The following is a 14933-nucleotide window of genomic DNA, read 5'->3' as shown; positions in this document are numbered from 1 at the left end:
GCAGATCATCTAGTTCAACCTCCCTGCTCAGTGGGGTCACCTAGAGCATGGTAGACATGGTTGCATCCAAGCAGGCCTTGAAGATCGCCAGAGAAGGAGACTCCACAACCTCTCTGGGCAACCTGGTCCAGGGCTCCGTCACTCTCACAGGGAAGAAATTCCCCCTCACGGTCAGGCGGAACTTCCTGTGCTTCAATTTCTGCCCACTGCCTCTTGTCCTGTCACATGGGACAACTGAAAAGAGTCTGGCCCTGTCCCCTTGACACCCTCCCTTCAGATACTTATCAATGTGTATAAGATTCCCCCCCCTCAGTCTTCTCCTCCCCAGGCTGAAGAGGCCCAGCTCTCGCAGCCATTCCTTGTAGGGCAGATGCTCCAGCCCTAGGATCATCTTTGTAGCCTTACACTGGATCCTCTCCAGTAGCTCCATGTCTCTCTTGTCCTAGGGAGCCCAGAACTGGACACAGTACTCAAGATGTGGCCTCACCAGGGCTGCACAGAAGAGCAGGATCACCTCCCTCGACCTGCTGGAAACACTCTTCCTAATGCACCCCAGGAGACCATTGGCTTTCTTGGCCACAAGGGCACATTGCTGGCTCATGGTCAACTTGTCATCCACAGGCACTCCCAGGTCCTTCTCTGCAGAGCTGCTCTCCAGCAGGTCAGCCCCCAGCTTGTACTGCTGCCTAGGGTTATTTTTCCCTAGGTGCAGGACTCTGCACTTGCCCTTGTTGAACCTCAGGAGGCTCCTCTCTGCCCAGCTCTCCAGCTTGTCCAGGTCTCTCTGAATGGCAGCACAGCCCTCAGCTCTATCAGCCACTTCTCCCAGCTTGGCAGCATCAGCAATCTTGCTGAGGAGGCACTCTGTCCCCTCATCCAGGTCACTGATGAATAAGTTGAACAGGATGGGACCCAGTACTGAGCCCTGGGGGACGCCACTAGCCACAGGCCTCCAACTGGACTCCACACCACTGATGACAACCTTCTGAGCTCGGCCTCTCAGCCAGTTCTCAATCCACCTCACTGTCCACTCGTCTAACCCACACTTCCTGAGCTTCTCTAGGAGGATGTTACGGGAGACAGTGTCAAAAGCCTTGCTGAAGGCAAGGTACACAATGTCCACTGCTCTTCCCTCATCTACCCAGACAGTCATTCCATCCTAGAAGGCTATCGGATTGGTTAAGCCGGATTTCCCCTTGGTGAATCCATGCTGGCTACTCCTGATCACCTTCTTTTCCTCCATATGTCTGGAGATGACATCAGAATGAGCTGTTCCATCACCTTTCCAGTGACGGAGGTGAGGCTGACTGGCCTATAGTTGCCTGGGTCCTCCTTCTTGCCCTTCTTGAAGACTGGGGTGACACTGGCTTTCTTCCAGCACTCAGGCACCTCTACAGTTCTCCAGCAGTTTTCAAAGATGATGGAGAGCAGCCTGGCAACAACATCCGCCAGCTCCCTCAGGACCCGTGGGTGCATCTCATCTGGGCCCATGGATTTGTGGATGTCTAGCCTGCCCAGAAGGTCTCTAATCCTATCCTCCTCAACCAAAGGAAAGTCCTCCCTTCTCTGGAGTTTCTCCCTCACATCCAGGCTCTGGGATTCCTGGGGGCTGCCTTTAGCAGTGAAGACTGAAGCAAAGAAGGCATGCAGTAATTCTGCCTTCTCTTGTATCCCTTATCACCAGGGCCTCCGCCACATTCAGTAGCAGGCCCACATTTTCCCTAGTCCTCCTCTTGCTGCTGATGTATTTGAAGAAGCCCTTCTGGTGTCCTTGACATCCCTTGCCAGACTCAATTCCAACCGGGCCATCGCCTTCCTCGCTGCATCTCTACATACTCTGACTGCATTCCTGTAATTCTCCCAAGTAGCCTGTCCCCTCTCCCACATTCTGTGTATTTTCTTCCTCTGCCTGAACATGGCCAAGAGCTCCTTGCTCACCCAGGCAGGTCTCCTGCCCCTCTTGTTGCACTTCTTACTCATAGGGATGCACTGCTCTTGAGCTTTCCTACTGCTTGTTTTTAACATATCTATCTATCTATCTATATCAGACTAGGCAAATTAAGAAACCATTAAATGACCTTTCATAGACCATTGTATTTTATAAGAGTTTTGACCTAGGAAAAGAAACACACTAAAGAGGATGTTGTTTTCACCTCCAAGTGCTTCGTATTCCAGCAAACTGAAAAATCACTTCTGAATTAATCTTACATCATCTGACACGAGAGGAGTTTGATTCACCAGTTCCTATAAGACTGGTGCAATTGATGACATTCTAGGCACACACACCTGCAAAAACCTGTTGGAATTAAAACGCTGCAGACTTCAAAAGGCAGCACAGTCTACTCCCGTCATCTGCCTGAAGACAATGGTTAACAGTTGTTCAGTCTCCCAAATCCCCACTCAGGTAACACTTTCCAGGCTTGAACAAGACTTAGTTTCCCACTCCAGAGCATAAATTCTGTTTTACAACCCACTCCTAACTGTTGACTTGAGCATCCATGCTCATTCTTCTCATCTTGAAAGATCTTTCCCTTGATATAGTTTAGAAACTGTTTAAAATTTTTATTCCTAAATCAAATTAAAAATAATCTTTGTTATTAAGCTTTAATAAGGCTATGTTTACCACTAACTTAAAAGAAGCATTCTTAAAAAAGTTGTTTTATAGCAAAGTATTACAACAGTACAGCACAATTAACTACGGAAAATATTGAGCAAAGCTTGGGAACAGAGCGTAACAGAATATTGATATTTCTATTGTTGTTGAATACTTATTTATCGTGGAATATGTATTAGCTTGCTTCCAGTTACATCAGTTCACAGAAAACGGGTCCAAGTATTATTCCTCCATTATCAGAACTTCCTGACTATGGCAGTAAAACGAAAGGATTACAGAATAGCCACGTTATGTATGTCTGCAGTTGGCCTGCTCGCCAGCGCTGGCCAGAGCTGATGATTATAGATGGCTTTTGGGAGGCACCTGCCTTTTGCAGGAGGAATGCTGGGCTGTGCCCAATATTGGAGGTGTTCTCTCCAAACCAGTTGGCCATTAGCTGCCTGGCAGATGTATGCCCCAGTTTGATGCCTCCAAAGTGTTTTGGGATGCAAATCCTTCTCACGGCACGTTAGCTCGATCTGCCACAATACAGAAACAGAATCCACCAAACTCACCAGCTCTGAGCTCACCTCTGCAAAGAGGCCTGAGCTTACTCTGTTTATCCTCCAAGATGCTTATACACACAGCCATTCCCAGGTAAAGGCGGACAGCAGCAGAGTGTCGTCAGACCCAAACTAACCACCCCAAAGAGCAGACACACATGTGCACGCTGTTAGAATCACGCTGCTATTCAAAACCAATGATTCTTTCCAATTTTAGCCTTGGTGCATTTGCAATAACCAAGATTTGCTTTCAAGTTCTGGGCTCCCACAAACTAAAACACTGACAGTGAAATTCAAATGAAACTTAAAACATAAACCTTTGCTAATTTACTTGAAATTTTGCTGAAGCTTTGGCAAGACATTTCAGAGTCTTAAAAACAGTAGTGTTTAGCTTGTTTAGTCTAGGAAAAACAAAGCTTGGAAGAAAACATGCTTGCTGCTTTTAAACACAGCGGGAAACAAGCACTTGAGAGAGAGAGAAGAGTTAGCTATGTTAAACAAAGCTGACAAAAAGAAAAATTGTTGGTGAACAAATTTAGAGAATGAGATCAACGCAGTTCTGAAATATCCTTCCAATTCAAATGTGAGGGCAGAAAAGGAGGAACTGGGAGGACAGAAACCCCAGCATCTTTTAAGGTACAGCTCAGTACACATATCGAAAGGAAATACATAGTGTGCTGACTCCAAGAGCAATTGCCTGGAATTTGCTTGTGATGAAGAGACTCTTTCCAGGCCTGTATTTCAGAAATGTTCCACCTTTGCTTTTGTAAAAGCATAGAATTATCAACAGCTTCCCATGTTCTTACTGTAAAATTTCATTCCATTTTCTGCAATAGTAATTCCACTTTAGAGTAGCTCAAGGAAATCATTCATGGTGGTTAATCAAAACTAACAATATTCTTATGCTTATGTGGCCCTTGCTGCCTGAAATGCACAGAAGACTAGAGAGTGTAAAGGGATGTGTTTATTTAGGGATATATTTACATGGGCACAGATGTTCCCAGATAAAAGACTGGTGTATATAAGTTTAAGGAAGAAACACAAATCAAAGAGTTAACAATCAATCCGATAACAAAATATTTCTTCAACATGTCTATTTTTATTAGCACAAAAATACTGCAGTGGGTACTGCATGAGATGCTTTTGCAACACAACTTCAGTCACTTGTCTTCCCTGACAGACGGAAGATGCAAGATTTGGGAGTTTGTTTTTCTCATTTTATTAAAGAAAAAGCTTTCATATATTATTGCTCCTGACTGGCCATCTACTGGTTTGTGCTCTTATCATTTTTATGAGCTTAGCGCTACAAAAATATTTAGAACAGTTAAGACAGTTAATGCTCGTACTTTTGCCCTTTCATTCAGATCAGAGACAAGCAGACTCCCAGACTAAAAACATGTAATCTAATTGAGTGCCTTTTACAAATTAAGGAAATCAGAATGCAAAAAAAATCCAATAGGAGCTCCGCAGAACAGTACTTCTTACGGTAGCAGGAATAAGAACTGCAGGGACAAAACTGCAGTATGATTAGAAAGCAGCCTAAGATCCTGTCTATCCTTTCATTCCAGATTTCCATTTCTAGACTTTTGACAAATGCCCTTGTCTCCAAAGGAAGCTGTAGACAAGCAGGAACCAGATCAAGAGACAGCTGCAATTTAGATGCTCCCTTCTGACTGTTGCTCAAAGGTCTTGTTTTGCTTTAGCTGTTTTGGCCCTCAACAGGACAGCAAGCAGCAGATCGCCCAAAGATGATGCATTTCCTCAGCTATGTAAGTCAGTCAATATTAGTTTTATTAGGTTTTTGCTTAGTCTCCAACCAGTTGAGTTCCCTGATCTGGCTCAAAGGAAGACCACATAAGCACCAATGCAGATGCAAGGGAGAGTGGGAGAAATGCACAAAAATGTGGAGGCAGAGGCAGGTCAGAAGTATGACAACTGCTAGAGGAGGTGGTTCTATTCTCTCATTCCTTTACAAAGTAAAAAACATGGTGAATTTTCAGTAAGATGAATTTTCCTCGTCTTGAATGTTGCAAGAAAGCTTTGCAACGTTCCCCAAAAAACAAAACAAACAAAAAAACCCACCAAAAAATACTACATAGTTTTCCAACCTAGATACTTTTGGCAACAGTCAGGACCCACTGTGCTAGGCATTGTAAGGACACAAAATGAAAGCATGTTGCTTGGTTTAAATAATTTTTAGAATGTATATATTTTTATATATAATATATAATATATATAGTATATATAATATAATGTATATATAATATGTATTATATTTTGTGTATATTTATGTGTATTCTGCTTGCTACAAGAAGTTCTCTTTTAGGGTACATGATAAAATTTGAGAATGGAACTTTTTATTAAATTCTACAAGATCTGTAGGATTGTGACCCTTGAATCCAAGAAAAATTTTGTTGTAGGTCTGTGCCATGTCTAATTTTAGAGCTGTGCAATTAGATTTCAATATTTATTAGAACAGTACTCAAAATAGAATTTCTTCTGACATGACTCCTGCTGTATTGCTGTTCACTGCCTGCAACCACTTAATTTTTGTTTTAGTTAGCAGTTACATGAAAAACATCATATAAGTCTGAAAATTAAAGTAACAATAAAATTTTTGGAATGCCATTTAGAAAGGAAATTTAGACTCTAGACTATTATGAAGAAATTGGTTTTAAACTCAGATTTTCTTTTCTTTATTTTTTCATATGCTAAAAATAAGAAATACCATTCAAAATCATACAAATAAAAGTTCATAGCATGCAAATTGATATCCATACATAGTTATCAATATAGTTAATAACACATATTCTTGGAATTTTATTGATTAGCATCTGAAAAAATGTGATGTTGCATTCTAATTTTTGCTATCATAGTCTGGGAATTTATTTACCTAGCAGAGCAGGTAAATAAATGCCTTAATGTTGCCTTAGCAAAGCAATGTTAAAGAAAAGAAAGATAATGGAAGGAGAGAGGGGAGAGTGAAAGGGCAAAAAAACCCCTCTAGTATTTAAACTTTCCATAGAGGAATTGTATCAGACTGATGGCTTATTTTTTCTTTTTTAAAACATCCTCTACATCCCATAAATATTTCCTGTGCAAAATTAAGAAGTGCAATCTCATCCTGAGTTTCTGCACTACACACACACAAAAAAATTTAACTTACCGGTATGAGGTTTCTGGTAGCAAATCATTGATAACATAAGTTGTAACATTTCCCACTGGAATGTTGTTGTCGCCAAGGTCAATATTGTACGAAGTGATCTCAGCTCCGTTATTGCATGGTTCCTCCCAGCTCAGTACAAGGCACATAGAGGGGGATAGCTGAGAGGCATCCGTGGGCTCATCCTCCAGCACAGAGAGGGCAGAGACTGCATCAGGTACAGATGCAGGGAGTTTGCATGTTACTAGATCGCTGTAGGGTCCAGCTCCTGCCTGGTTAACAGCCTGTGTGCCAAAACAGAATTTTTATAGGACAAATGCTCTTTTACAGGTCAGCCAAGCTTGTAACAGTGAACTCAGTGGTCAGAAACAGTTACATTGATTCTTTAGAGAATAAACAACGTTTAAATGATTCATGCTCTCCATATTAAAGCAACTAATATCTTCCTTTGCTATTCAGAAGTATCACTCAGACAAATTCAAGAATATTTATCTTTGTCTTAACAGCTATTTAATCAAACTTAAAAGTAACCTTTTTAGCAGTAGCAAACTTTGGTAAGAGCTAAAGCGTCATCATGCTGACAGTCATCATGCTGTCAGTGACAGCTGGTAGCATGCTGTCCAGCAAACGGGCTGCCCAAGTTATGCTGTCCTGTATACAAGAACGCAGTCTGCTGCAGTCTTCTGCCAAGTCCAACACGAGATACTTTATGCAAGCGGAGCATCCCAGACATAAAGGGCATTTTGCTTGCTAACAGCTACATTTGTTCTCAACTTACATAAATAATAGCTAATTTCATACCAAAAGTTTCTGATAAAAGAAAATATTAACTCAGCATGGTGTTAAATTGGTGACTTCCTCTGAAGTCACAAATCACTAGCAAACTACTGAAGCACATAGCTCTTAACATTTTCCACAAGAGTGCGGAGCAACCAGTTATCAAACTTCTCATCTAAATTCATAGATCCACAGTCATAGAGGAAACTAAGTTTCAAAATCTGGCCCGCTTCTACTCACTAATTGCAGAGCCCGATGTCTGTCCAAGCTCAGCTCTGCACAGTTGTACAGAACTGCTTTTTATCAACTGTTTCTCTGCATGTAGTAAAAGCTGTGTATGTTGCACTGCAATGGCACGGGAAATGCCCAGCATTACCTTCTCGTGGTTATTATACATGCTTGTGTAGAGAATCATAGAATCATCCAGGCTGGAAGGGGCACTGGGACACAATTTAGTCCAACCTGCCACTCCAAGCAGGATCAGCACTGAGTCCTGACCAGGTTGCTTGGGGTTTTGTCCAGTCGCATCTTGAAAACTTCCAAGAACGGAGAACCTACAACCCTTTTGGGCTACTTTTACAACCCTTAATTACTCCCACAGTGATAACATTTATTCTTTATATCTTTTCTGAATCTATTTCAACCTTTCCCTGGAGCGAAACTGGCCATGGTATTCCAGATACTGAGTGGCAATAATGGGGAAGAACAGCTTCCTTTGCTCTAACACCCATGCTCATTCTGATATAGCCCACTATGCTGTTGGCCAGCACGGTACACACAAAGCTTGTGATCGGATGTTATGGTACAGCCCGCACTACACTAGTGCAGATGATACAGGCCTCCAAAAGGAGCTTTTGACATTCCCCAGCATCATCCACCACACTTGCTTCCTTGACAGCTGGGAAAGTATGCCCATATTCTCCCACTGGAACATGACCGACCTAGAAAACTGTTTACTATCTTTTCAGTAGGACTAAAACAGCGAGGAAAGATATGTCCAACAATTGTTTGGTTTCTTGCTTATGCTTAGCTGCAGTGAATAATTCTGTCTGCTATGCATAGCACAAACAGATAGCCTTGGTTTGTTTTTCCAGGAGGTGTTTGTTCAATTGAAAAAAAGAGATAATAAAGTTAGATTTGTCAGCCCTTTAAAAAGCTCTTCAAAACAAATCCTGCTCCAGGGACAGCTTCTATTTAGTGAAGCGCTCCTAGAGCTCTTAAGTGAGCCTTGTTTTGTGGTCTGCCAATGATGTTATTTGTCTTGCCTCTAAACCACTGTTTGGCAATCCGTATCTGGCTCCAAGCAATGCATTTTTAGCAATACTTTTAACTGTTTTATTAGACAATCTCATCATCATAACTGATAGGAATTTCATTCTTTGCTTCCTAGATATTTCCCCTCCCTAAACGGCACAATATTTTCCTCTGTAGGAGCCACAATTGTATTCAGGAACATTCATTACAGGAGAAAAACTGAGCAATGGAGAAGACAAATTGTATTCCCTGCATTATACATGCCTGATTTCTCGATTTTCTCTTTTCACTGAGTTACTGTAGATTGAGATAGCAATGTTGTGTTTATTACAAGTCAGAGTAAAAGTTAGGGAAATCTATCTTTTAAAAGTAAAAGAAGGATTTTCTGTTTAAATTGCTAAAAGATAAGAAAGGAATATTGCCCTCTCCGTTTTATTAAAAAAAGTCTAAGATTTCTGAAACTTGTTAACTTTCCTTTTTGTCTGCAACACAAAACATGAGTTTTTTTTTCTTACAATTGTTTAAATGTTACAGTGCATCTTAAAACATGGATTCTCAGATGCTTCTGTATATACCACAAAGATGAGATCTACAGGATGAAACCCTCTAGAAAACACGGACTTCATTAAAATATCTTAGTGGTGCTGTGTATTTCATTTAACTTGGTCTACAAATTAAATTATAACTGATGTGTTAAAACCTGGGTAGCCTGATGGAACTTACTTTAAATTACCTACCGCAGCTATCAGCTACTATATAGCTGGCTGTCACCGTTTGTAACATTAAAACCTTCAAGTCCCCACCATTTGCAACAGAAGTGGCTCCATGATCTCCTCTTTGCCCAGCAGATTTTCAGTGCTTTCCTTCTTATGTAGGCAGAAGGCACTTTCCGGCTCACACTTCAGTCCACTCGCACATGCTCTTTCAGTTACTTTCCCCTAACATTGCCAGTTCAAAGTACGTGCGGCCAGTTATGACAAAGGCGGAAAATACAACCAAGCATACTTAAAAGTGTGGGACCCTAGCTCTTTGGTTTTTGGCTAACTGCTAGAAAGCCACTTTATTTTATATATTTATATATAAAGCATGTTCTGCTCAGAAAAATTTAAGACTTGACAAAAGCATGTTTTCTTTGATCAAAGAAACGACCCTGGGTGGTCCACATGTTGCCAGCTGGGTGGGTACATGAGCTTTTGGTTGGATTTACTGGTGGTATTCTGTCTTAGCATACAAATAAATCTTGTGGAAGAGAATGCAAGAGTATCTTGCACAAAAATGTTTTTACTACACTCCCATTGACTTCCCATTACTTCCTGTCTACTATTTTCAGCGGATATTAAGGAGAAAAGCACACATTTTACATATAAGAGACAAAACGGTAAAAACGAGGACTATACTTTCTGGCAGCTACAACTAGGTACCTAGCAACCTACTAACTGGTGTGCTTTATTTGATAAATGAAAAAGATGGAATTTATTACTTAAGTTAGGGGAATCTTCAACATCCTGTGTAAAGCGGGAGGTAGCTGTTGTTTATGTAACATTTCCTAGAAAAAATCATTTCTGGAAAGAGCCTAGAACATTATAATTTTATTTTAATGTAAGAGGACAGCGCATCACTGGTTGTTAACAGCAGTATGCACCGAAGATAAGGCACATGATACATGAAAGCAAATTTTGAGAGCTAAAAGTTGTATCAACCCTCTCATTTATCATTTTGAATTGTGCAGAATTTATATTGTTTGATTATAGATAACAGCAGTCTGCATTATTTAAAATAAAGGTACACTACTCGTGACTTTCAGAGCACTTAATTTGCTACTGGTTAATAATGAAAATAAAAACACAGCAGAATAAAATTACGTTTACATCTTAGACTACAATGCATGCAAAAAAATCACAGACAAAAACTCACAAAATCCATACCTGTAGCCTACAGCAATAATGTGCTGCTGCTGACAACTCACTTAGTTCAAAACAGGTATCTGTGCCATTATATACGAGTTCTAGAGATTCCTCGTCATCTCCCCACTCTAATCTGTATTCAGAAATGTCAGCACCAGAACATTCAGGGCTCTGCAAAACAAATATTTGTGTGGTTCAACTCAGACACAGACACTTCAGATCATTGTGTTTCACTGAATAAGGAATAAAGTCCCTTATTATTATATTAATGCATAACTACCACTGCAAGTGAACACATGCTGAATTAGTGTTTTATAATAGGTTACTGAAACAGGCCGATTTTGCACAAAAATTACCTGGAAGAAATTCACAGAAATGAGAAAGTATATGCCGGTTACATAGCGCTACTTTGCTTTTCATCAGGACACTCAGTAATAAATTGTCTCTCCATTGGCTTGGCAGAAGCACAATATGGAGACACAAAGCCCCTCAGCCTGGTCTGGCGATCAAAACCATACCTGGGAGAGCTAGCCTTCAAAAACCTGAAGGAGTTCCTCACAGTACTGGGAAAACAAAAATCTCAGCAAATGAGGCTAGGAGTATGGAATATGGAAATGTGCATCTGCATACCTTAATGTCCACAAAACAATTCCCACAGGATCCGTATATCCCCAACAATTCCTTTCTCATTTTGAAGTCTACAGCAACACGGAATATGTACCTGAATTTGCTAGAAATGTGCTAGAGCAGGTATAATGGCACGGTTCCCAAAAATCCCCAAGCATCTTGTACTTTTTACCAGAACTATTTAGGGCTGTACTGTGTGGATCGGGGAATCTCTGCTCTACAGGCAGTTTAAAACACATACTCTAGGACAGGACAAATGTTTTGTGATTACAACATGCACCAAGCTCTCTCTTCTCCTTCTCTCCACTGGGGACTCAGAAAGTAATTACGCATGTAATCTGGCTCAAAAAAACACCGCAAAACTCAACCTAGTAACTGTGACAAAATTAAATAAGCAGTCATCTAGTTTAGCAGCTGCAAATTTGTCTGTATGGCTACTCGTTACTTGGAAGACAAATGGTGGGCTCAGCAGAGAAGCACATGAAACTTCCACTGTAGGGAGTCTAATTTCCAAATAAAGGATATAAAGCATCATTACAACTATAATGGCCACCTCGAAAAAAAACACGCAGCATTCACTAGCGTTGTTTCAGAGCTTCTAGCTATTTAAGTAGGAACATACAGAACTGCTAAGCTGGGAAACAGGAGAGGAGCATCTTGGCATTTGCAACTTTCTGTAATAAAAGTGTGACCATCTTAACTGAAATTTACTGTAAAAGTCATAATCTTAAACCAATGTGCAAAAAAGGCATAGTAGGCTGCATGGCAGGCAGCATGGTGTGCTCTCTTCATAATTCTGCAGCCAGAAAAAAAAGAAAAACAATCCTTAAACTCAGTCTTCTACTGTTTTTCATTTTTACTCTGATCAGCTAAAAAGTAATAGGCCCTTTAAGAAAACCTAACCATTGCAAACTATGTAATTCCTTCCAAAGCTGCATTTTTAGTTAGAATAAACAAATGTATCCTGTATATAATTACAGAGCATGCCAGAAACAACGTAGCATTAACTCATGGCTGGGGACAGCAAGTATCTGTTCATGTGCTCATTTAAAAGGTAACATTAAAAAGCTTAGTGTGATTTTTATCGTAGCTTCACAAAATGTTGCAAGAAATATTAACAAACTCCTCCAAAATTGCACGAAATGTGCCTGTTTCATTATAAAATTAAACTCAGATTAGGCTTGTATCTACATATGCTGGCAGCACAAATCAATATATTCAAGTATCTCACTAACATTATTAGCTTCTTTCTCAACACTGCCCAGGTTAAAAGCCATCCTTTGTAGCTGACACAGCTGCAAGGTTTTTGGAGAAAGTCTCCGGCAGAATCACATTGCTCCATATCAGAGCTTTATTTACAAAAACAACCTTTCTTTTCCATCTTAATCATTTAACACTTTCTTTTAACAATATCAATCAACTCTTCAGTGTTTCAGCTATAATTTATTTAAAAAATCCCAAGTCTAAAATCCTGGAGGATGGAAAGGAAATACATACAAACAAATCAAAGTAAGTATTTGGGGAAGAGACAAACAATTTGAAGAAAAACTGGAACATACGCATTTGTGCAAAGTTAATTTCATATCAGAGACTCTAACTTCATCCAAAAATCAAATATTTGGCTTCATAATTCCAGCCCAGAACATTCTGATATACTAAAAGCCTGCAGAGTGTGTACTTCTAAATAGACCAGCGGTCTATCATTTGGTACCAACGTAGGAGGTCTCATGTGTCTGTATTCCAGGTCTGAATGACTCATGGTGAACTTTACGTAACTCTTTAAAGAGAAGAGTGGAGAAGATGAGTTTCTACAATAGAAGAGTTTGTGCATACGGTTTTCTTTTAAAAAAATCTGAACTAGTTAATAGTTCTCGAGCTGGCTTTCAAGTGTGCAATGACCAAATTGGGTTGGATAAGCAAGACAGAAATTAAACATTCAGGGCACCTGACTTACCTCCCAGCTTACAAGTACACTTGTATCAGACAGAAAGGACAAGGAAGGTGCTCTGCACTGGCTGGGTGGTCCTGCTGCTGTGGTGATTTCTGTAGCTTCAGAGTATGGCCCGTACTAGGAGGGAACAAGGCACCTATATATTAATATATGAACACACACATCTCTCGCTCCTTTAAGACTTTTTAAGAACAGCATATAGAAACTTTCCTAATGTAATAAACTTCCTCAAAGATAAACTGGGCTTCCAACACTCAAGGTCAATTATCAGAGTTCAGTATTAGACTGTGGCCATATAAATTATTGAAAAGTAAAGTGTGAGGTAAGATAAGGTGTGAACAGACAGCACATCAGCTGCTCCAGCACTCATGTCCATGCTCCTGTGCCATGGCAAACACAAGGGAAAATGCAAATCACCTCAGATTTACTGAGAAGTAAAAAATGTGCACTCAAAACTAGGATTACTGACAAACAAAGAAGGTGGACTAGAAATACTTTGCAACTTTGAACACACAGTTTTCCCAATAAGTCAAAATATCATACACTCCCCTTAGAATAATGCTCTCACAAAGGCAAGCAGGATCTACCCAGACCTCACTCAATCAACAAGAATTTTCCAGTAGATTTCAGTAGTAATCAAATCAGAATTTCTCATGAATGTGGGAAGGTACATCTTCTAAGGAACTCCTAAGAACAAAAACCTTCAAATAGTGTATATTTTTTCAAATAAAACCAAAAATATTCGTTAACAATGTAAACACTCCTCAAAATACAGCACAATGTATCAGTGAAATTTCAGACTTTGCTTTTATAGAATTAAGATTTCTAAAAACTGGAGGGATGCGATGAAAGAGGAATAGAGATCCCTCCTTGTAAGCAGATATGACTATTAGTAGAGATTTAGCATATTTTGGCCCAGGTGATTTTGGCCAGCCAAATCACTTCAAAAAAAAAAAAAAAAAAAAAAAAAAAAAAAGTACTGGATTCAAAACTGCGTATCTCCCTCTTAAGATCCTTTAAGAATTTTTCTCTTTCTACTCCATTTGTCTACCCCGCCTTCATCTTTCCACTCATCAGCACTAACATTATCACATTCAAGTATCATGTCTAAGGCATGCCACAACCTCCAGTGTGAAAAAGGCAAACCACACTTGAGCACGCCTGTTTTGGTGCACCGAACGTACCCCACCATCATTCAGAGCTCTCACTCTGAACTGGTATGTTGTTCCAGGAAGGAGATTGCTGACTGTGCACTCCAGATCAGGACCATGATACACTTCAGAAGTGACTTCTTCAGGTTCTGTCATTTCTACGCTGTACTCGGAGACAGGACAGCCACTTTCTGACGGAGGGGCATCTAGAAAGAAGTCACGTAATTCATTAACAACGTAAGGACATACGCAGGGAAGACTGATTCTTCACATGTCACAGATACACCTTCCATCAGCAATGTATCTATTCCCCTTTGACAGATGCCATACCCACAACATATCAGCCATGCATATGATTAGGATTTTTAAAGCAAATGAGTAAAATTAATTTTAACCTAAGTATTCACATGGTCAGACCCATGGCTTGCATGAGTTCCCTGAGGCAACAATCTCTGTGAGTGAGTGAGAAGCAGTGCTGGATACCAGAAGTCCCCAATTACTTAAGTAGGACACAGTAGCTACCCCGCCTCCGCTGACAAATTGTGCTTTCCTATATGAAAATGGTGTTGTGTGCAACACCCCCCCACCCCCAAACTTGGGGTACTTGTTGATCAGTAAGACAGAAGAGATAAAGAGTACAGAAAATTGCACAAAGAATGGGACTGGTGCTGAATATATTCTTTTCGTATCAGAGAGAAAGTATGAGACACACAGTAGCTGTCTGATATGATCTTGGCTGCCGGCTTTGATTGGACACAGGTTAGTACAGGGCATGTACCCTCCAAAACTACTGCTTAAGCATGGGATTTCTGGTAGGGCACCAATAACGCCCAATATATCTTTATTATATCTTTATAACTGCCATCCTCAAAATTTATTATTCACTCTGCATACAATAAAATACCACAAAGCCTTTATGAAGATTTAAATCTTCATAAAATGATGTAAAT

General features: G+C 40.3%; 1 protein-coding gene across 2 annotated transcripts in view; it reads right to left on the bottom strand.

The window, feature by feature from the left end:
* Window positions 1-14933, bottom strand: part of FNDC3B (fibronectin type III domain containing 3B) — a 216556-nt gene that overhangs the window by 29661 nt on the left and 171962 nt on the right. For both annotated transcript variants that reach the window (XM_062582738.1, XM_062582739.1), the window contains exons 19-22: window positions 14017-14189; window positions 12836-12949; window positions 10276-10425; window positions 6323-6603 (exon numbers count right to left, since the gene is read on the bottom strand). In XM_062582738.1, coding sequence (XP_062438722.1) covers window positions 6323-6603; window positions 10276-10425; window positions 12836-12949; window positions 14017-14189 — 718 coding nt within the window. The remainder of the gene's footprint in view (window positions 1-6322; window positions 6604-10275; window positions 10426-12835; window positions 12950-14016; window positions 14190-14933) is intronic.

This window comes from Rhea pennata, chromosome 9 (genome assembly GCF_028389875.1).
Source record: "Rhea pennata isolate bPtePen1 chromosome 9, bPtePen1.pri, whole genome shotgun sequence".
Taxonomy (NCBI): domain Eukaryota; kingdom Metazoa; phylum Chordata; class Aves; order Rheiformes; family Rheidae; genus Rhea; species Rhea pennata.
This window is presented reverse-complemented; position numbering and strand designations above follow the sequence as displayed.